Source organism: Giraffa tippelskirchi, chromosome 3 (assembly GCF_054371585.1).
Source record: "Giraffa tippelskirchi isolate mGirTip1 chromosome 3, T2T-mGirTip1v1.2.pri, whole genome shotgun sequence".
Lineage (NCBI taxonomy): Eukaryota > Metazoa > Chordata > Mammalia > Artiodactyla > Giraffidae > Giraffa > Giraffa tippelskirchi.
Window position 1 is genome coordinate 149,806,468 of NC_137277.1, and position 23,190 is coordinate 149,829,657.

The 23,190-nt window shown below is 35.0% G+C and overlaps 1 protein-coding gene across 6 annotated transcripts in view; it reads left to right on the top strand.

Moving 5' to 3' along the window:
* NBEAL1 (neurobeachin like 1) overlaps positions 1 to 23,190 on the top strand; it is a 150,208-nt gene that overhangs the window by 90,112 nt on the left and 36,906 nt on the right. For all 6 annotated transcript variants that reach the window (XM_081581943.1, XM_081581947.1, XM_081581945.1 and 3 more), the window contains 8 exons: positions 3,743 to 4,048; positions 4,144 to 4,293; positions 8,209 to 8,366; positions 10,796 to 10,920; positions 13,325 to 13,451; positions 18,492 to 18,640; positions 19,244 to 19,377; positions 21,752 to 21,853. In XM_081581943.1, the coding sequence (XP_081438069.1) occupies positions 3,743 to 4,048; positions 4,144 to 4,293; positions 8,209 to 8,366; positions 10,796 to 10,920; positions 13,325 to 13,451; positions 18,492 to 18,640; positions 19,244 to 19,377; positions 21,752 to 21,853 (1,251 nt within the window). The remainder of the gene's footprint in view (positions 1 to 3,742; positions 4,049 to 4,143; positions 4,294 to 8,208; positions 8,367 to 10,795; positions 10,921 to 13,324; positions 13,452 to 18,491; positions 18,641 to 19,243; positions 19,378 to 21,751; positions 21,854 to 23,190) is intronic.

Sequence of the window (23,190 nt, forward strand, 5' to 3'; positions counted from 1 at the left end):
ACCATTTTGTCTGGATTTCTTCTCCCTCAGTGGTCTTAGCTCTTCTAATGATTCTCTTCACTAGCTGCATGTGAAATCACCTAGAGGAGCTTTCTAAAAATTCCTTTGTGTGCTTTGTGTGGGGCATCAGTCAGTAATTAAGCAGGGAACTAGGGCATTGCTGTTTCTGTCATTTCTCAGGTGACCAGACCATAATATAGTACTCTTTATAATGTGAGGGCAGGGGGATCATATCTATGTGTGGGGGGGGTGGGCAGTGGTATGTAAATCATTGTATTCACTAAAAGTGTCTTTATACCTTTAAATAAACATATAAACTTATAGTTATGTAATACTGTGACACTAGTTAAAAGCAGAGCACTGAATATTCAACTTTTTATGTAAACAGTGTTTTTGAAAACACGTAGCAAAAAAGTCTAGAATATTAGCATTGGTGTTTCCTGGAAAATGAGATTTTATGACCTTTTGTCTCACATTTGTTGCCTTCTATTGGGTTTACACTGCTTTAGTCAGATTCAAAGAGTAAAGTGAAGGGATTTGGAGAAAACCTGAGGAGGGTAGAGATGTTTCACAAGTGGAAGCTTAAGTTAAAAATAGAAAAGTTAAAATTTTGAACCATCTTAGAGGTTATTTCCTCAAATGCTGTTTGCTTCTTTAAGTCTTCTTTTACAGAAAGACTGCCTGAGATCCCTTATTGTTGCCTTGGCCTGCAAAGACCTGTGCATACACCTCAGATGAGTTTTTGGCACACTTAATTCTTGAAGTCATGTTGGTTTCTAATACTTTCTTTTTTTTCTCTTGCTTTTCTTTATTTTGAAAGTAATATGATCCAAAATTGGGATATAGGTTAAGGGAAAAGGAGGCGCTTTTTTTTTTTTATCATTTGTCTTGTTATGGTTTTAAGACTTACATATTCCTCTAGTCTCGATGAAAGGAGGCCCCTTTGTGACTTAATTTACCTTTCTACAATGAAGTTTGAGGCCAGAGCTTAAGAGTAATATAGAGTATTACTTTGTGTGAGTTTGTGCCCTAAATGTATATTTACCTTGGGGACTCTGCTTCCCAAGGTGGCTCAATGGTAAAGAATCTGCCTACCAATGCAGCAGACCCAAGAGTGTGAGATTTGATCCCTGAGCTGGAGAAGGAAATGGCAACCCACTCCAATATTCTTGCCTGGACAATTCCATGAAGCGAAGAGCCTGGTGGTCTACAGTCCATGGGGTCGCAAAGAGTTGGACACAGCTTAGAGACTGAGCATGCATGCATGCGTCCTAAATGTGTATTTTCTTTGGGAACTTTACTTGGTTTCCTGTGTACTGCTCTTTATCTGTAAGAATGTTTGTAATTCCAAATAACAATACAATTCCAAATAGTCAATACAAGATGACTTAGTTAAGAAGATTCATGTAGTTGAAAATTCCATAGTTAAGATGAGTTCAAGGCATGATTCAGTTAAGGCTCCAGTTCCATTTGTTTGCTGTTCTTGTAGCATTGCTCTCCATCCTGTGCCAGCTTGTCTTAAACTGGCTGCCCTTACCATCACAAAATGACTGCCAGCAGAAACTGAGGCTGCATGCTTCCTTGTTCACATTCAGAGAAAGAGAGTCCTTCTTCCAATAGTCCTTGTTGGTAGACGTTTCTTCATGGATCTCTTGTGAATACAGACAGTGGATGCCTTTGTGATGAACTGTCTTTTTGAGGATGCATGTATAGTACACAGAAGATATTAAGAAGAGGTGGCAAGAATACACAGAAGAACTGTACAAAAAAGATCTTCATGACCCAGATAATCACGATGGTGTGATCACTCACCTAGAGCCAGACATCCTGGAATGTGAAGTCAAGTGGGCCTTAGAAAGCATCACTACGAACAAAGCTAGTGGAGGTGATGGAATTCCAGTTGAGCTATTTCAAATCCTGAAAGATGATGCTGTGAAAGTGCTGTACTCGATATGCCAGCAAATCTGGAAAACTCAGCAGTGGCCACAGGACTGGAAAAGGTCAGTTTTCATTCCAATCCCAAAGAAAGGCAATGCCAAAGAATGCTCAAACTACTGCACAATAGCGCTCATCTCACACGCTAGTAAAGTAATGCTCAAAATTCTCCAAGCCAGGCTTCAGCAATACGTGAACCGTGAACTTCCAGATGTTCAAGCTGGTTTTAGAAAAGGCAGAGGAACCAGAGATCAAATTGCCAACATCCGCTGGATCATCGAGAAAGCGAGAGAGTTCCAGAAAAACATCTATTTCTGCTTTATTGACTATGCCAAAGCCTTTGACTGTGTGGATCACAATAAACTGTGAAAATTCTGAAAGAGATGGGAATACCAGACCACCTGACCTGCCTCTGAGAAACCTGTATGCAGGTCAGGAAGCAACAGTTAGAACTGGACATGGAACAACAGACTGGTTCCAAATAGGAAAAGGAGTACGTCAAGGCTGTATATTGTCATCCTGCTTATTTAACTTATATGCAGAGTACATCATGAGAAACTCTGGGCTGGAGGAAATACAAGCTGGAATCAAGATTGCTGGGAGAAATATCAATAACCTCAGATATGCAGATGACATCACACTTATGGTAAACTCCGAGAGTTGGTGATGAACACGGAGACCTGTCGTGCTGCAATTCACAGGGTCGCAAAGAGTCGGACACGACTGAGCAACTGAACTGAACTGTATAGTACACAGCTTGAGAAGGTAGAGATCATATCTCCCTCCAGACTAAAAGGCAGGTTTGTTTTACTGTCCAGTGTGATAAAGGTAGTATCTCCCTCCGTGGCAATGTTCAGGCACCTTTACTACCCAGGGTAAAAAATTTGGATTCCCTTTGCTTGGAGCTCCTCTCTTATAATGCAGCCATTGCATGTGCAGGCATCATCTCCTTCCATTCATTTCTCACCATGGAATTAGTTTGGGAAACAGGGCAAATCCTGATATTCTGCTGCTGCTGCTGCTAAGTCACGTCAGTCGTGTCCGACTCTGTGAGACCCCATAGATGGAAGCCCACCTGGCTCCTCTGTCCCTGGGATTCTCCAGGCAAGAACACTGGAGTGGGTCACCATTTCCTTCTCCAACGCATGAAAGTGAAAAGTGAAAGTGAAGTTGCTCAGTCGTGTCCTACTCTTCGCGACCCCATGGACTGTAGCCTACCAGGCTCCTCCGTCCATGGGATTCTCCAGGCAAGAGTACTGGAGTGGGTTGCCATTGCCTTCTCCACCTGATATTCTGGTTATTGCTAATGCTGTAGATCTTTGTTTCTGATCCAGGAGTCTCATTCTTCTGCCTGTATCTGTGAAACTATGGTAAACTAACTTTGTTAGCTTGAAGGTGAGGTAGTATCCAAGCCCTTTCATAGTTCTTTACAGTTACTGTATAAAAGTTCTGATATTGCACTAATAAAGCTATACCTGACCTGAATGAATCCATGTGACAAATACAATGACATGAGTTGACTGAGAGATGAGTTACCTGAACCAGTCACTGTGGCAAGGGGTTAGATATTCTATTTGGCTTATATCTTTTAGGACCTAAGTTGGAACTAGAGACGGAATCATCCCCCACGTCTTGCAAACTATAAGAAGGAGTAGAGTGGATGTTGGGGTGATTAATTATCAACCTTTTAACTTATCTATGTATTCCTTGGGTTACTTTTATAGTTTATTTTAAAAAGCAACTTCAAGAAGTGCCAAAGAACTTTGCTATCACTAAATATCTGCTTTATTTTACTATTTTCCTCCAGGTTTGTGCAGTGGCATCTGCTAAGCTAAACACCCTTCTTCAGACCAAAGTGATTGAAAATCAGGATGAAGCATGTTACATTTTAGGGAAGCTGGAACATGTTCTAAGTCAGTCAATCAAGGAACAGACTGAAATATATTCATTTCTGATTCCCCTTGTCCGTACCCTAGTTTCTAAAATTTATGAGCTTCTCTTCATGAACTTGCATCTGCCTTCTTTACCTTTGACTAATAGTAGTGCTTCATTTTTTGAAGATTTTCAAGAATATTGCAGTTCAAATGAATGGCAAGTTTACATTGAAAAATATGTAAGTTTTATCTTTATTGAGTGAGTTTTTTTCTCCTAAAGTATCATTTTTATGGAAGCATATAGTAAATTTTGTGTATATATATTTTTTATAAGATTGTACCTTATATGAAGAAATATGAAACCCATACATTTTATAATGTTCATGAGAGCATGGCACTTTACTGGAAGGATTGTTATGAAGCCTTAATGGTGAATATGCATAAACGAGACCGGGAAGGGGGAGAAAGCAAGCTCAAGTTTCAGGTAAAAATTATTAGATGTTTTAATATTTAGTTTTTTATGTTGATTTCAAGCAGTTAATGTTCAAATGAGAGTAATAACAAGCCTGAAAACAAACAGTTTTCAGTATTTCTTACTGTTTGTCGGAAAATTATTTCAGAATTAGAATAAAAGAACTAATAAGTAGCAAGTTAAAAATTAATATCAAAATGTTCTATGCACAGTGATTATGTAAACTGTCTATTAAGCTGATAAGGTATCTCTAAGGAGGCTGAGTATATACCAGTGCTTCAGTTCAGTTCAGTTCAGTCGCTTAGTCATGTCTGACTCTTTGCAACCCCATGAATACCAGTGCTTAGAGGGTAATTTATAACACAAAGTACTTATACTAAAAAAGAAGAAAGACCTCAAATTAATAAGTTCATTCCATCCTAAGAAACTTGAAAAAGTAAGCTAATCTACTGTTATTTTTTTTCGTCTGTGTTGCACCTCTTGTAGGATCTCAGTTGCCCCATCAGGGACTGAATCCCTGCAATCACAGTGAAAGCACTGAGTCCTAACCACTGGACCGGCAAGGAATTCCCTACATTAATTTTTAAATAAGAAATTATTAAAGAGCGTAAAGTAATGAAAATGAAATCAGAAAAGCAATAGAGAAAGTCGATCAAACCAAAATCTGCTTCTTCAAAATATCAATAAAATTGATAGACTTGTAGCCAAATTGAGGGGGGAAAAGAGGGGGGAAAAGTACTCCTACCAGAAATTAATCACCACTGACCTCACAGACATCAACATGCTAATTGCATTATTGCGGCCAATGTGCATATAAATAAGATGCTTTAAATGTAATTGATCGGTTTCTTCACAAATACAAGTTTCCAAAAATAATTTAATAATAAGTAGATAACCTGGATAGTCCTCTATCTCTTAAAGAAATTGAATTTATAGTTAAATAGCTTCCCTTGTGGCTCATCTGGTAAAGATCTACCAGCAATGCAGAAGACCTGGGTTTGATCCCTGGGTTGGGAAGATCCCCTGGAGAAGGCAATGGCTATCCACTCCAGTATTCTGGCCTGGAGAATTCCATGGACTGTATAGTCCATGGAGTCACAAAGAGCTGGACACGACTGAGCGACTTTCACTTCACTTCACCTTCCAAAACAGAAAACTCTAGACCCAGATGGTTTCACTGGCAAATTTTACCAAATATTTAATAACGAAATTAGACCAGTTCTTAAAACAATCTGTTTAGAAAATAGAAAAGTGGCATAACTTCCCACCTCATTATATAACGGCAATATTACCCTCATACCGAAGCCATACAAAAACAGTATAAGAAAACTGAATACAGTATCCCTTTTGGAACATAGATATAAACCAAACCTAGCAATGTATAATAAAATAACATGACAACCGGGATAGTTTATCTTGTAAATGCAAGGCTGATTCAACATTTGATAATCAGTCATATTAATAAACTTATTAAAAAAAGGTACATGATCGTATCAGTAGATGCAACATTTGGCAAAATTCATCATCGATTTATGATCAAAGTTTTTAGCAAACTAGGCATAGAAGGGAAGACCCAAATCTCTACAAAAATCCTACAACTAGCTTTATATTTAATGGTGAAAACTGAGTGCTTTGCCCATTAAGGGTGGAATGTTCACTCATGCTTCTTTGTATTGTACTGTGAGATGTAGCAAATTCAGTAAGAATAGAAAAAGAAATAAAAGAAATATTGGGAAAGAAGAAATAAAACTATTTACAGATCACATGATTATCTGTGAGGAGTATACAAAATTTAATCATATTTCTGTACAGTAGCAATGAGCAATTGGAAACTGAAATAAAAAAATACTATTTACAGTAAGACTAAAAAGAATGAGGTACTTAGATATCAGTCTAACAAAATATGTACAAAATATATATGCTAAAAACTGCAAAACACAGATGAAACAAAGAAGATCAAATAAAAATAAAGCTTTATTTCATAACTTAAGTGTAAAAAGAAACATTTGTAATCCACTACTACTAACATTTTGCTGTATTATCTTTCCTGTATTTTTATGTATATATTTGGTTTACATGAAATGATAGTTTTATTTGCTACTACTTTAACTTAAAATGTGTCATGAGTATTTTCCTATGGCATTATATGGCTAATATGGCTAATATTCCATAATGTTATATATTAGAAAATTTAAACTTATTTCCTGGTTTTAGATCTAATTTACCAGTTTCTTCTTTATTATAGATAGTATTGATCATCTCTGTAGTCATATTTTTGTGTTTATGCAGAATGACTTCCCTAGAATAAGTGGAATCACTGGTATGTAGCAATCATGATAATAATTATTATTGTATTTCCCTCATAGAAGTTCTACCAGTTACTATTCCAGCCATTCTTTTCTCTGTAATTTTACCCTAGGCTTCTAGAAAAACCTAATTTATATGCTTGAATATCCTCATGTGCTCAAACTGCAAAGCTGTGAAATTGATGTTTAATTATCATGGAATTCTCATGACTTCTTCAGTTTTCACAGCAATGATCTGTTTTAAATATTTGATAACACTGTATCCCAAATCATTGATATCCTATAAATCTAGCAGTAATTACAGTAATAATTATAATAATAACTAATTTATTGAAAGCTTGCTACTTTTCTAGCACTATATTAAGCACATGACAATTATTGTCAACCTCAACTTACAGGCGATGATACTGAGCCTCAGAGAATTAAGTAGATAAGATTTGTCATGCGGTCTAGCTCCAAAGCTTGTATTCTCAACCATATAGTACAGTATTAACTCTTTAAAAGATGTCTGGTAGGGACTTCTCTGATGGTCCAGTGGTTTTTGGCTGTGTGTTTCCACTGCATTGGCTCAGGCTTGATCCCACATGGGAACTAAAATCCCCCAAGTTGCATAGCATTACCAAAAAAATGAGTAAAAGATGTCTTTTAAATCCATATCTTTAACCATTCTTTTAATGTAATTCACTGTTGATTTGTTTGAAACAAGTTGAATACTATTTTAGTTCCTAATATCTCTTAATTAATCAATGTCGGTGTGAGGTAGGTACACCAGGCTTCCATGCTCAGTCGGTCAGTTGTGTCCGACACTTTGCAACCAACCCCATGGACTGCCAGGCTCCTCTGTCCATAGAATTTTCCAGGCAAGAATACTGGAATGGGTTGCCATTTCTTCCTCCAGGAGATCTTTCCCACCCAGGGATCAAACCCATGTCTCCTGTATTGGCAGGCTGATTCTTTACCACTGCGCCACCTGAGAAGTCCTAAACCAGGCTTACCTCTTGTCTTTCTGAAAACTTTAGAATTTTAATTTCAGGGTTTAGAGTTATATCTTGGTAGAACTTATTACCAGGATCTTATTTTATCATGAAAACTGGAATAGGCATGTGAATTCATTTGCTAGAGAGGATGCTATTCTGAGAGAAGCACTCCTAAATGATGGAATTTTTCATTGTGAGAGATTTACTCCTATAGGTTTCTTTTGTCTTCAGCACTGCCTTTCAGGCCGTCAGTAGTAGTGTGAAATGTGGTCCTCTTCCTTTTACTTTATTTGACTTGAGTCAGATTCCAGATGCCTTATAAATCAAAAGATCCCCAAAGAAAATCATTTTACTTGATGGGATACAGTTAATAATTCTAAGTCTTAAATAATCCAATTTTGAGACAGTTTTTACAGTTCTTCACATAGTTATTGTTGGTCTGTTATTTTCTTATATTAAAAAAATAAGTATGATAGCTAGTCATATTAATGATACTAATGGAATAAGAAAATCCTGTTGGTTGCCAGCGTCTTTCTTTCATTTTATGATTTTATTGAGTCAGATTTCTAAAATTATGACATTCAAATTTAAACATACCTCTCAATACATGATTCAGTGCTCTTTTTTATCGCTTTTTCTTTCAGGAGTGTTTTGTGGAGCCATTTAATCGAAAAGCACGCCAGGAGAACTTGAGGTACAATAACATGCTGAAACAACTTAGCAGTCAGCAGTTAGCCACTCTGAGACGCTGGAAGGCAGTAAAGCTTTATCTTACATGCGAAAGGGGACCTTGGGCTAAAAGGTAGGATTAGCTGTCATTCATTAAATGCCCTCTTCTTTAGAACTCTAATCTAGAACTTCATGAACCTCTCCAATGACCTCTCCAATCCAATTTTTACAAGATTGCTTTTAATTAATTTGCTTGTCTTTTATGAATTATAGGTTTGGTAAGTGTAGAGCTTTGTGTTTATGTTTTTCACTGTGGAGTTGTTTCCTTTACTCTTACCCTTTAACATAGAATTTGTTTTGAATCCATTTACTTCTGTCTTCCTAACACTACCTCTTTGAGCTAGGGTTAGTGATGCTGTGTGTTTGAATATTTTACTATTTCTTTACTTCATCAGTCACTTCTGTTTTGCTGAATTATATTACACACACATATTTTTAACAGCCCTTTTTTATTCTAGTAAAATACACTTAATGTAAAATTTGCTTTTTTAACTGCTTTAAAATGTATAACTTATTGACAGTAAGTACATTTCTAATGTTGTGTAATCAGCTTAAGATGAGAGCACTGTCCAGCTTGAGAACCTTTTCATCACCTGAAAAAGAAACCCTGGAACCAGTAATAGTCACTGCCTATTAACTCTTCCCCTGACCCCTGGTAACTGCTTGTCTGCTTTCTGTCTCTATGGATTTACCTATTCTGGGTATTTCATATAAGTGAAATCATACAATAGGTGGCCTTTTGTGCCACTTCTTTCACTTAGCATAGTGTTTTCACTTTGTTGTAGCATGTGTTAGTACTTTCTTTCCTTTTTATGACTGAATGATATTCCATTGTATGAAATGGATGATGGATATTTGGGTTGTTTTCTTTGTGGCTGTTCTGAACAGTAGGCTTCCCAGTGGCTCAGTGGTAAAGAATCTGCCTGCCAATGCAGGAGCAACTGGTGATATAGTTTCGATCCCTGGGTCGGGAAGATCCCCTGGAGGAGAAAATGGCAACCCACTGCAATATTCTTGCCAGGATAATCCCATGGACCAAGAAGCCTGGCAGGCTCTAGTCTATGGGGTTGCAAAGAGTTGGACCCGACTGAGCACACACACATTGTGAATAGTATTGCTGTAAACATTTGTGACCAAGTGTATGCTTCAACTCCTGTTTCTAGTTTTCTTGGTCACATACCTGCAGGCAGCATTGCTATGGTAATTCTGTATTTAACTTACTGAAGAATTGCATAACAGTTTTTCATAGCAGCTGCCCCATTCCTATCAGCATTGCTTGAAGGTTCCAGTTTCTCTGCAACCTTACTATAATACTTGTCTTTTAAAAAAATTTTTTTTATTATGGTCATCTATTGGTTATACAGTGGTATTTTATGATTTTGTTGCATTTCCCTAATGACTAATGGCATTGGTATATTTTCGTATACTTGTTGACCGTCTGTATATGTTCTTTAGAGAAATGTATAAGTCCTTTATTTTTTTCCTTTGTCCATTTTTAACTTGGATTGTTTGACTTTTTGTGCTTGAATTGTAAGAGTTCCTTTTATTTTCTCAATAATAGGCCTTTATTGGATATATTGTCTGTAAATATATAGGTTGTCTTTTCACTTTCCTGATAAGTGGCCTTTGGTGCACAAAGACTTGAAGTTTAAGTCAAGTTTATCTGTTTCTTTTGTTGCTTATGTTATTGATATCATATTTAAGAAACCATTTTCAAATCCAAAGTCATGAAGATTTACTCCTATGTTTCCCCTAAGAGCTTTAACTCATATTTAGATCTTTGATCCATTTGCAATTATATTATCTTTATTTGTAGTAAAATTATTATTTTATTTTGAAAACTGTATTTGGAATAAACTCATATATAGCTCGGAGAAGGCAATGGCACCCCTCTCCAGTACTCTTGCCTGGAAAATTCCATGGACGGAGGAGCCTGGTAGGCTAAAGTCCATGGGGTCGCGAAGAGTTGGACACGACTGAGCGACTTCACTTTCACTTTTCACTTTCATGCATTGGAGAAGGAAATGGCCACCCACTCCAGTATTCTTGCCTGGAGAATCCCAGGGACGGCGGAGCCCGGTGGGCTTCCATCTATGGGGTCGCACAGAGTCGGACACGACTGAAGCGACTTAGCAGCAGCAGCAGCATATATAGCTGGTTAAGAAATTCCTTGTAACAATGAAAGAGTAAAATATATCAAGCTTTAAGTCTGAAGATTTCTGTTCAAATCCTATTTCTGATGTCTGTAAACTCCATGGCATCATAGGCAAGTAATTTAGCCTGTCTTAGATTCCTTAGGTATAAACTGTTGATATGCATACTAACGTTGGTTTTTTTCCTCAGGATTGTTTGGGTAAAATGAGATACGAATGTGAATACTTTTATAAAATGATGCCAAAGAAACGTAAAATACATATTACTTTTTTACTCTGTTTCAATCAACATATCTTTTGTAAGTTTAAGCTAAAATAATTTTATTTGTTTACTTATGAATATTCATAGGAAACAAAATCCAATTCACTGGAAACTAGCTAATGTAGAAAATTATTCCCGCATGAGACTTAAATTGGTGCCAAATTATAATTTCAAAACCCATGAAGAAGCTAGTGCTTTGAGAGATAACCTAGGTGAGTTCCAATGGCTGTTTAATTATCTATTAAAGATAATGAGAGTGGTGGTAGGGGTTGGTAATTGTTTTTATTAATTGTTTGAAAATTGTTTGTTCTTGAGAGAGGGTGATGTTTTATAATTGATATTTAAATGGCTGTCTTTGTTGCCTTTGTCAAATCTTGGTCAGATCTAAAATGACTTCTTGTTTCAGTTGATTGCAGTTTTTCAAAGAAAAATATAAACTCATAAAAATATACAGCAGTTGGTGTGAAATGTGTTGTCTCTGTATCCATTATGGTATAGTAAAATACGGTACTTTAACCTGAGCCTTTTACCTCCTGAAATGGAGGCTAATCTTAAATATATTTTGAATTCTTAGAAACTCTTTAGGTCTTTCTTTTATGACCTATTCTTATAGAACCCCAGACATTTTAGTATCTAGATGGGTCAGTGCCTTTTTTCTAGAAAAAAAAGTGTTTAAAAATATGTAGCCTAGCAGTATATCAAAACAGATTTTAAAGAGTGTCTATAATTCTTTAGGAAGCCATTCCTTTATAACCATCTGGCTTGACAAATCCTTTTCTTTTTGAAGAAAGGTCTCTGAAATACCCCAAAATATTAAGAGTCATGTGTATACTAAATTGTAGTTACTTTACCAAAGCTAGTTGTGCATCTTGTGTTTAATGACTAAGTTATAGATAAAATGAGTACCAATTTTTTAATCTCATTTTTTAAAAATTGCTATAATAAATTGACCTGTACAGTAAGTGCCATAAAAATAAGAGAGCTATCATGCCTGCCATTTCAAATCTTACATTCTGAAATAAATGAGACTCAGTAATTTTCCTTAATGTAAAATAATGGCCTTTTCCCTGGTACAAACACTAACTTTGAGAATCTCTTATATAGGAATGGTCACTTGCATACAAGCTTGTCCTCCCTGTTTGTGTCCTGAGACTATTATACTTTTCTACCTCTTGAAATTTTATACTTGTTAGAAAACATATTTTGGTGAATGACTTCAATTTAGTAATATTTAAGGAATAGTATTCTCTATTTTTCTTCATTTTTTACAGGAAATATCACTCCAGGAGATTCCTTGTCCCTTTCCTCTCCTTCTTCATCCCTCTTAACACATGTACACAGATATAATTTTATGTTTCTTCTTCTTGGTCACAGTTGTTTTAAGTTCAAGAAGACCAGTGTCCTTTCGCTTTTTCCATCTCTTTCTCTCTTTACCTAGTTTTCAAAATTATCCCAGGTGTAATGGTGATAATAAAATTGTACAGAAGTAAGAAATCATGCATTTCAAAGTGAAATTGGTAATAGTAGAAAACCAGTGGTATCAGTCTTTAAAACTTTTAAAGTTCCCTGAAGCTTACTTCAGAATTAACTGCAGAGTGTTTTGCCTACTCCGTATGTTTGTCTCTAAGCATTTTCATCAACATTATTCTGTTTATATCAGATTATCTAGACTTGTATGTGATCAAAGCAGATTTATAAAGGAAAAATGCAACTGTAAATTAGGTTAATTCAGTTTATGTGTCAGAGCAAGGATACCATTTGAGAAATTGAGTGGTTTTGTTGTCTTTACAATGTTTTGTTATTTATCATGAATTATTTTTTTTTTGATTTTTTTATCATGAATTTTTATTTTCTAAATATTAAATGTCTATATTCATAGTTAAACATATGAATTTTTTCCAGTCCTATCTATAAATTATGCATATATTTCCATTACTACTCTTATGCCACTCAGATAATTGAGAGGTAAATATACAGTAAGGATAGCAACCATTTATTTTATGTGTAATGTGATGTATCTCCATTTCACAGTTACAGAAACATAGGTTCAGAGTGGTCATGTAGTTAATAAATGGAATTTGAATTTAGGTTTACCACTTCACAACCCATGTTCTTTCCATTGCACTAGCCCAGCCTTCTTACATAATGCATAGTTCATTACATTTGTTGCATATGTATGTATCAGAATTATCTATTCCATGTACTCCAGAAAGGAACACTTCAGAATGGCCTATGTATTATCTTGCAGTTAACAATAATTTTTCACATTCTTTCTTAATATTTCTATGGTACAAATGCACAGTAAGGATAATTTTATTGAATTAATGAAGTGAGAATAACACTTATTGGCATGCTTTAGAAGTAAATATGGTTAAAGAGAAAACATTTATTCCTTTTGTTATGTGTATAATAATTTAAAAAAAATCAGTTAAGCAGCATAAATAACTCTAAATCATGTATAACAGCTTTTCTGTAGTAAATCACTTTTTTACCTTAGAAAATTTCAAGCACCTTCTTATAATACACATTATTATCATATAATTAACAGTCAGAAATTACAGGACTCTGATATGATTTTTCTACTTTGTGTTTAACAGATATTTTATGTTTAAACAGGTGTCCAACACTCACAGCCTTCCAGTGATTCATTGCTTCTGGAAGTGGTGAAACAAGTAAAAGTTAGTGATATGGAGGAGGATAAATTAGATCTTCCTGAAGAGGAAATAACAGCCAGAGTAAATATGTATGTATCAGTATTTGAGAGAATTTAAAATTACTTTATTCTGAGGACTAGGATTGTAAAATTGTGGAAAATAGTTGCTTGAAATTGTGATACTATACATTCCCAGGATCCAATAGAACTGTTAGGAGTCTGTCAGTGTCAACTGAAACCATTGAAGGCTTCTTAGAACTGGGTTAATTTGGAGCTGGACCTTGAGATTAGAAAATATTTTGAGCTGAATGATAATAAAAACATTACCAAATTTATAGGATACCGCTGAGGTGTTTGGATGATAAGTACAGCATGAAATATAAGCTCTTAAGCAAAAGGAAGAAATTATAAAGATAAAAGCAGAAATCCATGAAAGAGAAAACCAAACAACAAAAAGAAAAAGTAAAAAAAAAAGCTGGTCATTAAAAATCAGATAAGTGAACAATAAACCTCTAGTTAGACTATTTAGGAAGTAAACACAGCATAAATTACCAGTATCAGGAATGAAAGAGGAGAAAACATTACAGTTATTAAAATGATTAAAAAGAAATACATTAAAATAATTAAAAGGAAATGACAAGTTTATGCCAATAAATTTGACAATTTAAATGAAATGGACAAATTCCTTGAAAAATATAACTTATCAGACCTCTACCAGGAAAAAATATATATCCTGAATAGCCTTAGATATATTTAAAATTTTTGAATTTGTAGTTTAAAAACTTGCCCTGTGCTTTGTTGCTCAGTTGTATCCACCTCTTTGTGACCCTGTGGACTCTAGCCCACCAGGCTCCTCTGTCCGTGGGGATTCTATGGGCAAGAATACTGGAGTGGGTTGCCATGCCCACGTCCAGGAGATCTTCCCAATCCAGGCATCAAACCCAGGTCTCCTGCATTGCAGGTGGATTCTTGCCCATCTGAACCACCAGGGAAGCCCCAAAACTTCCCCTGAGCAAATGTAAAACATTTTCATTTCTCATGTCTCCTTTGTTTTGTTGCCATAATATTAAACCTTTATATATTTTAAGGCCAACAGCACAGCTTATGCTGTTACTGTTTTATGCACTTGTCTTAAAATCAATTGAGAAGAAAAAACTATGTAATTATCTTTTCCTTTATATGCCTTTATATTTGCCTGCATAACGACTTACCTGTACACTTTATTTATTGGTGTACATTCATATTACCATCTGGTGCATTTCCTTTAAGCCTGAAGGACTCTCTTCAGTGTTTCTTATAAGGAAGGTCTGTAAGCCACAAATTATCTTAGTCTTTTGTCATCTGTTGAGATTTTTAATTTGTCTTCATTTTTGGCTGCTTTTTTAAAATCTGAGATATATTTTTTGAAAATTGAGATTCACTTAGTATAAAATTTACCATTTTAAAGTGTACAGTTCAGTGGGTTTTTAGTCTATTCACAGAGTTGTTCAGCATCACTACTATCTAGTCCAAGAACATTTCCATCACTCCAAAAGCAGATCTTATACTTTTCAGTAATCAGTCCCAATTTTCCCTCCCTGCATCCTCTTGCAATGGCTTATTGACTTTCTTTCAGTATGGATTTTCCTGTTTTCAACATTTCATGTATTTCATATAATATGTTGCCTTTCAGTATAAGTGACTCAGGCAGTAAAGAATTTTCCTGCAATGCAGAAGACTCGGATTCAGTCACCGGGATGGAAAGATCCCCTGGAGAAGGGAATGGCTACCCACTCCTGTATTCTTACCTGGAGAATTCCGTGGACAGAGGAGCCTGGCAGGCTACAGTCCATGGGATCACAAAGAGTCAGACACAACTGAGCAACTAACATTTTTAGTTTTTTTTTCCATAATATTTCCAGGGTTTATCCAGGTCATTGCATCTAACAATATTTAATTTGTTTTTTTGGCTAAATAGTATTCCATTATATGAATATATTATTTTTGCTTACCTGTTCATCAGTTGATGGACATTTCTGTAGTTTCTATTTTTTTGATGATTATGAATAATACTGCCTTGATATTCATGTATACATTTTTGTGTCAACTTACGTTTTCAGTTATCTTGAGTATAAAAAAAAACTTGGATTTGCTGATCATGTGCTAATTCTGTGTTTAACCTTTTGAGGAATTGTGAAACAGTTTTCACAATGACTGTGCCATTTTACATTTCAGCAGTGTATGAAAGTTCTAATTTTCGTATTAGATTCTCCAATCCATTCAAGCGCCTGTTATTCTCTTTTTTTTTAAGTCTAAATTAATTTATTTATTATTTTTGGCTGTTCTGTATCTTTGTTACTGCACAGACTTTTTTCTAGTTGCACTGTGTGGGGGCTACTTTCTAGTTGTGGTGCACAGGCTTCTTTTTGCAGTGGCTTCTTTTATTGCAGAGCATGGGCTGTAGAGCATGAGAGCTTCAGTAGTTGTGGCATGTGGACTCAGTTGCAGTTCCCAGGCTCCATACCACAGGCTCAGTAGTTATGGCACATGGGCTTAATGCTCTGCAGCATGTGGAATCTTCCTGGATCAGGAATTGAACACATATCTTCTGCATTGGCAGGCAGATTCTTTACCACTGAGGCACCAGGGAAGCCCTCTCTGTTGTTTTTGTAAAATTTATTTTATCATTCTAGAAGGTGGTGGGCTTCCCTGGTGGCTCAGATGGTAAAGTGTCTGCTTGCAATATGGGAGACCCAGCTTTGATCTCTGGGTCAGGAAGATCCCCTGGAGAAGGAAATGGCAACCCACTCCAGTATTCTTGCCTGGGAAATCCCATGGGCAGAGGAGCCTGACAGGCTACAGTCCATGGGGTCTTAAAGAGTTGGACATGACTGAGCAACTTCACTTTCAGAAAGTGGTATCTAGTGGTTTTAATTTGCAATTCCCTAATGACTAGTGATGCTGAGCATCTTTTCATATGTTTGTTGGCCATTTATATGTCTTTTTTGGAGAAATCTTTATGAAGATCTTTTTTGCACTTTTTAATTGAGTTGTCTTTTTGTTACTGAGTTGTAAGTGTTCTTTATATATTTTAGCAACAAGTCCTTTATTAAATATAGGATTTACAAAACTGTTCTTCCATTAAATTCGGTTTTTCACTTTTTTGTTGTTATTTTTAATTAATTTCCTTTTATCTATTTTTTTCCTAAGAGTTCTATATTTTATCTCTTATGTTAGGTCTTTGATCCATTTTCTGTTAATTTTTGTATGTGGTATGATGTAGAGATCTGTATTAATTCTTTTGCATGTGATTATAGTTGTCTGAGCACTGTTGCTTTCTCTTTGATGGGTACTTTTGCTGGTTGTAGAATTCTTAGTTGACAACTTTTATACTGTATTTTGATGCTTTAAAGTTATTCTTTTTGTCCTTATCTTTTATCACCTTGACTTTCTGTCCATGTATGGATATCTTCGTGTTTATCCTGCTTGGAGTTCACTGAGCTTCTTGGATGTGTAGATTAAATTCTTTCATATTTGAGAAGTTGCTACCATTATTTTTTAAAATTTATCTTTGCCTTTTTCTCTATTCTCTCCTTCTGGGTCTCCCTTTGCACTTATGTTGTTTTGCATGATAGAACCCTCTGAGGTTCTTTCATTCTGCTTGATTCTTTTTTCTTTGTATTCTTCAGATTGAACAGTTTCTTTTTGATCTATCTTCAAGAGCTCTGCTTCTTTCTCCTGCAAGTTCAGATATGCTGTTGAGTCTTTCTGGTGAATTTTTCATTTAGTTATTATATTTTTCAATTTCAGAATTTCTCATTTGGTTCCTTTTTATAAATATATGCATAATTAATGTCTCTTTATTGTAATCTCTCTATGACTAGACATTTTTGCCATAATGCACTTTGGTTTTTTAAATATAGTTTTCTTTAGTTCTTTTCATGTATTTTTATGACAGCTGCCTTGATGTCTTTGTCTACTAAGTTGAACTTCTGAGGTCCTCTCAGAAATAGTTTCTTTTTACTTCTTTTGAGTTCATGGTCCATAGTTTCCTGTTTCTTGCTATGTCTCATAATCTTTGTGAAACCCATACATTAAAAAAAAAATTATATCCACTTTGGTTTCTGATCTCCTCCCTTGTTTTTGGCTGTTGTTATTGTATTTTTGTTTGTCTAATGACTTTGGTAGATTAAGTCTGTGGAGTCTATTTTACCTGTAGTGAATGCCATTGATGTCTGTACTTACTGGGTTTTTGTTTTGTTTTATTTTTAAAGCTCTGCTTCTTGGGGGTTGCCTCTGGATCAGCATAGCTTAGGGGTCAGACAGTAATTAGTTGGTGCTTGTGTTAAACCCCTTGATAGTAATACTGCCACTCTTTGCCAGTGGATCTGTAAGTGGTTTAGGGAATTCATTCAAATTTGGTGATTTACACATCTGCCCTGACTTTTACTATGATTGTAAAGCCTCACATTCAGCCAAGAATGAGTAGCTTAAAGTCTCAAGTTTATAATTTATTCTGAGCATCACTTTGTTTAGGTTATAAACAACATATGGCAAATATTTCTTCAGAACTTATTTTAATATTACAAACTGACCAGTTTCAATAATATCTTTTGCTGGCATAAGCAGGTTCTATTGTTCATATAATTTTAATAATTTTAAAATATTTCCTTGATTATTTTTAGCAAACTGAATAGATGTGGTTGTCTAGGGAGCTCTTTGATTTGGGTAGATTTTTTTAGTCATCCTTTTAATGGAGTTTTATTTTCTTTCTTCAATGACTGGTGAATTCACTGGATGTCAGTCTCATTCATTTTCAAATGAAAAGCCAAAACTCTTTCTTTCGTAGAATATAAATAAGCAACAGACTATCTACTGCCTTAGGTCACTTATTTCTCAATTTCATCACTGTGAACTTTAGAATTTCACTATTTAGGAAAACATTCTTAATTTTTTGAGCTTAGCTTTAAGGATTGCAGTATTACCTGTTAGGTTGGTGAAATATGCAGTGGAATGTTTTTTGTAGAAAATTCAAGTACCCTTTCTTGGATAGTGATTTCACAGAAATGAGATTTGAATTTGAATATGATGTTCTTTTCCATTTACCCAGAATACATTGTTGGATCTTTTTTGTTTGTTTTTTCCATTCAGTGATGAGAAAGAAGAACAGAATCAAAAAGAAAAATTGGTGTTATCAGAAGACTGTGAACTCATTACAATAATTGATGTAATTCCTGGCAGATTAGAAATCACTACTCAACACATTTACTTCTATGATGGCAGCATTGAAAAAGAAGATGGTGAGGAGTTCTGGGGGAATAATTTCTGTTGTTCAATAGTTAAGTATCCAGTTTATCAATCATTAATGAGAAGAAAGCAATAAGATGAGCCTGTAAAATTGTAGTCTCTCATGTAAAAGGAGAAATGGAAAGTCAGTAGAGGATTAAATTCATTATTCAACAATGTACTGAGGGGAATGCTTCTTTTTATTATCAATGTTTTTTAAAAGGTTTGCCTAGAGGGGGTTGCTATAAATTTAAGTTATAAATGCAATATTTTATTTATATGTACTCTTGTTCCTATAGGCTTTTCACCTAATCCTTTATCTGAAAATAAAAAGATATCTAAATCTAAGCTGCTAACGTAAAGAGAAAAGGGAAAGATACAATATTCAGAGTTATTCTCTATTCCAATGGAAAGGAAGTAGAAAAAGCTATAGAATTTTAAAATAGTTTTAAAAGAAATAGTTTAAACATGCAATACATTTAACAGATGGTTTTTATCATATAGAGATTGAATTCTTTTTCCCTAAATGCTATTCTTGTCAGGAAAAAGAGATATTTTCTGCATAGCATAAGTAGCTTTATGTGGTCCACAGTCACAAGATTTTTTTCTGTTTTCAGGAGTAGGCTTTGATTTCAAGTGGCCTCACTCTCAAGTTCAAGAGATTCACCTACGACGGTACAACTTAAGGAGGTCAGCCCTTGAGATTTTTCATGTTGACCAGTCCAACTACTTTCTCAATTTCAAAAAAGAGGTGTGTAAAAGGCTACCTTTCTCCTAGACTGTTAGCTTGAAATAATTTTCCAACTAGTAAGCTGTAATGAAACTTTACACTCTGCTCTTCCACTGAGTCAGAATATTAGAGAAAAAAGATACATGCTTTGGAACTAAGCAGCATATGAATTTTTGTTGGAATTTATGTTTGAGTGTTTGGAGGATATTTTCTATATAGGTAGATAAATAAGTCAGCAGAGTTTTGAGTGTCAGCAAATAGATGTCTCACAGTAGCCAATTGTGAAATAATATGGTATATGTATGATATAATTGGATTTATGAAATTAGATTGGGTTGAATTCAACAATAATGGAGTATGTGTAATCAGAAAAAAAAAATAATGGAGCATGTAGTTCTTCTAGGAATAGCGTAAATTCTTAAATAGTATAAGCAGTTAAGAGATTGCCACTGAATTCAGGTTCCCTGGATCCAAAACCATTCCACCACTAGCAGTGTAACCTTTGGCGCATTACTTGCTCTCAACAACCTTCCTTCCCTTTGGCATGTACTTGAGGCCAGACTTGCATCACAGTTTGATAGCTTTCTTTTACCTTGCCTAGCTTTCTCTCCATTTTCTCTCTCTGGTATCTCTCCTAATAAAATCCTCCATATTCAATTCTGTCTTAGCATTTGCTTCTCAGATTACCTGGATTCAGTTCAGTTCAGTTCAGTCACTCAGTCATGTCCAACTCCTTGCAACCCCATGGACTGCAGCATGCCAGGCCTCCCTGTCCATCACCAACTTCCAGAGTTTACTCAAACTCATGTTCATTGAGTCAGTGATGCCATCCAACCATCTCATCCTCTGTCATCCCCTTTTCCTCCCACCTTCATTTTTTCCCAGCATCAGGGTCTTTTCCAATGAGTCAGTTCTTCACATCAGGTAGCCAAAGTATTGGAGTTTCAGCTTCAGCATCAGTCCTTCCAATGAATATTCAGGACCATTTCCTTTAGGATTGACTGGTTGGATCTCCTTGCTGTCCAAGGGACTCTCAGGAGTCTTCTCCAACACCACAGTTCAAGAGCATCAATTCTTTGGTGCTCAGCTTTCTTTATAGTCCAATTCTCACATCCATACATGACTACTGGAAAAACCATAGCTTTGACTAGATGGACCTTTGTTGGCAAAGTAGTGTCTCTGCTTTTTAATATGCTGTCTAGGTTGGTCATAACTTTTCTTCCAAGGAGCAAGCAATTAGCAGAGTCAATAACTTTTCTTCTAAGGACCTAGATTAGCAGAGTCAGTAACTAAGTTTCTATTCATTTGAGATCCAGGTATATTTATAAATGAGATCCAGGTATATTTATAATTGATTTGATTCAGACCTTTGAGGAACATTTTTCTATTTTTACAAAATGGTAATTTTTCACTATTAAAAATAAATTTCCACTCATAGGAAAATACAATGTATGTGTTTTTTAGAAAGCTATTTTATATAATTAAACTAAGCATGCTCCTGTTTGTATGTAGTTTTTTTTTTTTTTAATTTAGTTTATTTGGCTGCACCAGATCTTAGTTGCAGCATGTGAACTCTTAGTTGTGGCACATGGAATCTTGTTCCCTTACAGGGGATTGAATCCGGGCCTCCTGTTCTGGGAGCTCGGAGTCTTAGCCACTGGACCACCAGGGAAGTCTCTTGTATATAGTTTTTAAAGCATATTTATATGTGGTACCTAATCTTCATGACAATTTTCAGATTAGATATGGAAAACTCCATTCCTTTTTTTTATAGATGAGGAAGCTGAAGTTCAAAGATTAATTTTATTTCTTTACATTTGCATAGCCCTGAATAATCCACAAAACTGTAAAGGGTAGAGATTATTATATTGAATACACAAATGAGACTCAGTAAATTAATTGATTTGTCCAGATGATTAGTAAATGACAGAACTAGATTTGAACTGGAAGTGAACTAGTTTTCTCGTAAAATGTGTGACGATTACTCTATTAATATATTATAACATTCTAAAAAAAATGTATGTCATAAATTTGTTAAGCCTAGTAAAATAAAGAAGTTAAAACCGTAATCTGTTTAAGTGAAATGTTCAGATTAGGCAAATCCATAGTGACAGAAAGTTTAGTGATTGTCAGAGGACGAGAGGGAAATTGGGGAGTGGTGGCTCGTAAGTATGTAGTTTCTTTTGAGGATGACATAAATGTCCCAGAGTTAGATAATGTGAATAGTTGTACAACTCTGAATATTTTTTTAAAAAGAAAAACCCCACTGAATTGTATGCTTTAAAAGGGTGAATTTATGGTATGTGAATTATATCTCAATAAATCTATTAATAAAGCCATAATCCTGTTTTGTCTTAATTTATTTTTAACCTGTAAAGTGCTGTTTTTTTAATAGGTTAGGAACAAAGTATATAGCAGACTGTTGTCACTTCATTCTCCAAATAGTTATGGAACCAGATCACCACAGGAGTTATTCAAAGCATCAGGACTGACACAGGTAGGAAATTTTAAGTCATTGTTTGGTGTTAATTTTGTATCTTAGACTTTCGCCTAGAAGTAAATCTTCCTTCTGACTATTTTATATTGATTATACAACTGCTGTTCTTCTGTTCAGATTGATCTTTTGAATTATCTTTGAATCTTTCTGTTTCTCTCACACATAAGAGTGCCCTGTCCTCCAGCTCCCATATCGTTCAGTTCATGGGCATATCTTATAACTTCTTCTTTTATTATAATGTTCTTTTAAAAAAAGAATGTGGGACTTTTCTTAATAATAAAAGTAATCCATGCACAAGAAAAAATTAGAAAATGCAAGACACCTTGGAATACAGGCAGAAAAAAGTTTCTCCAATCTTTCTATCTGCCAAAGCTAACTAATGCTTCCACGCATATTATCCTCATGTAATCCCAACATCTCTTGAATTTGCACTGTCAAAAGCCAAGGAAAGGCTCTTGTTTTTTGCTCTCTGGTGTTGTTAGTAGTCTCCTAATTAGGTTCTCTGCCTCCTGGCTCTCTCCTTCCTCCTACATATGTGTTAATCTTTAAATGTTGCTCTTGTTCAAAAGCCATCAGCAATCCCTTCCTATTGTTTATGGAATAAGCTTTATTTAAAAGTACATTCTCTGCTTTCTGTGGTATAAACTTTATTCATTAAAGTACTGAGTCCTCAATTTCGCACATAAGTTAAGCATTATTGGGCTTTCTGTATAGATAGATTCATTTCTCACCATTTCTACATGTCTTTTGCTTAAGGCACACAGTAAACTTAAAGGTGTATGTTAATCTGTCTTCAAAAAAAATGCTTGAGCATACTCACACTGTGTAGAGTAACGAGTAGGCTAGATTTAACAAGGTGATTAAAAACACGATTTTGTCTTTCTTTAGAAACTTTTTATATCTGTTATAGCAAAATCCCACCTGCCGTTACTGTAAAAAGGAATTTTTCTGAGCAGAGATATAATAATACAATGTTATTTAAAATTTGTAGATCAGTTAAGTACATTGAGATACTGATATTTTAATATTTATGCTTATGAAGATTTCAGTTTATGACAAAAATTTAAAATTTGGGCAGTCCTTCTAGAATTAAACATTTTTATATTCAAGTGAAATATTTTTTAGCTAAAGAAAAGACTTAATAGGAGATAGGACATCTTTTATACTGCAGTGTGAGAACTTTCTTTTCCTTTTCTAAAGACCAGTTTTTAAAAGGAAGTGAACTTAGAAGTATATTGATTTTTCTCCCTGTTAAATCTGTTTTTTAAAAATCTTAACTTCTTTTACCAGAAAGATGATAGAGATAGTGGATGCAAGATTATTTTAGTACTCTCAGT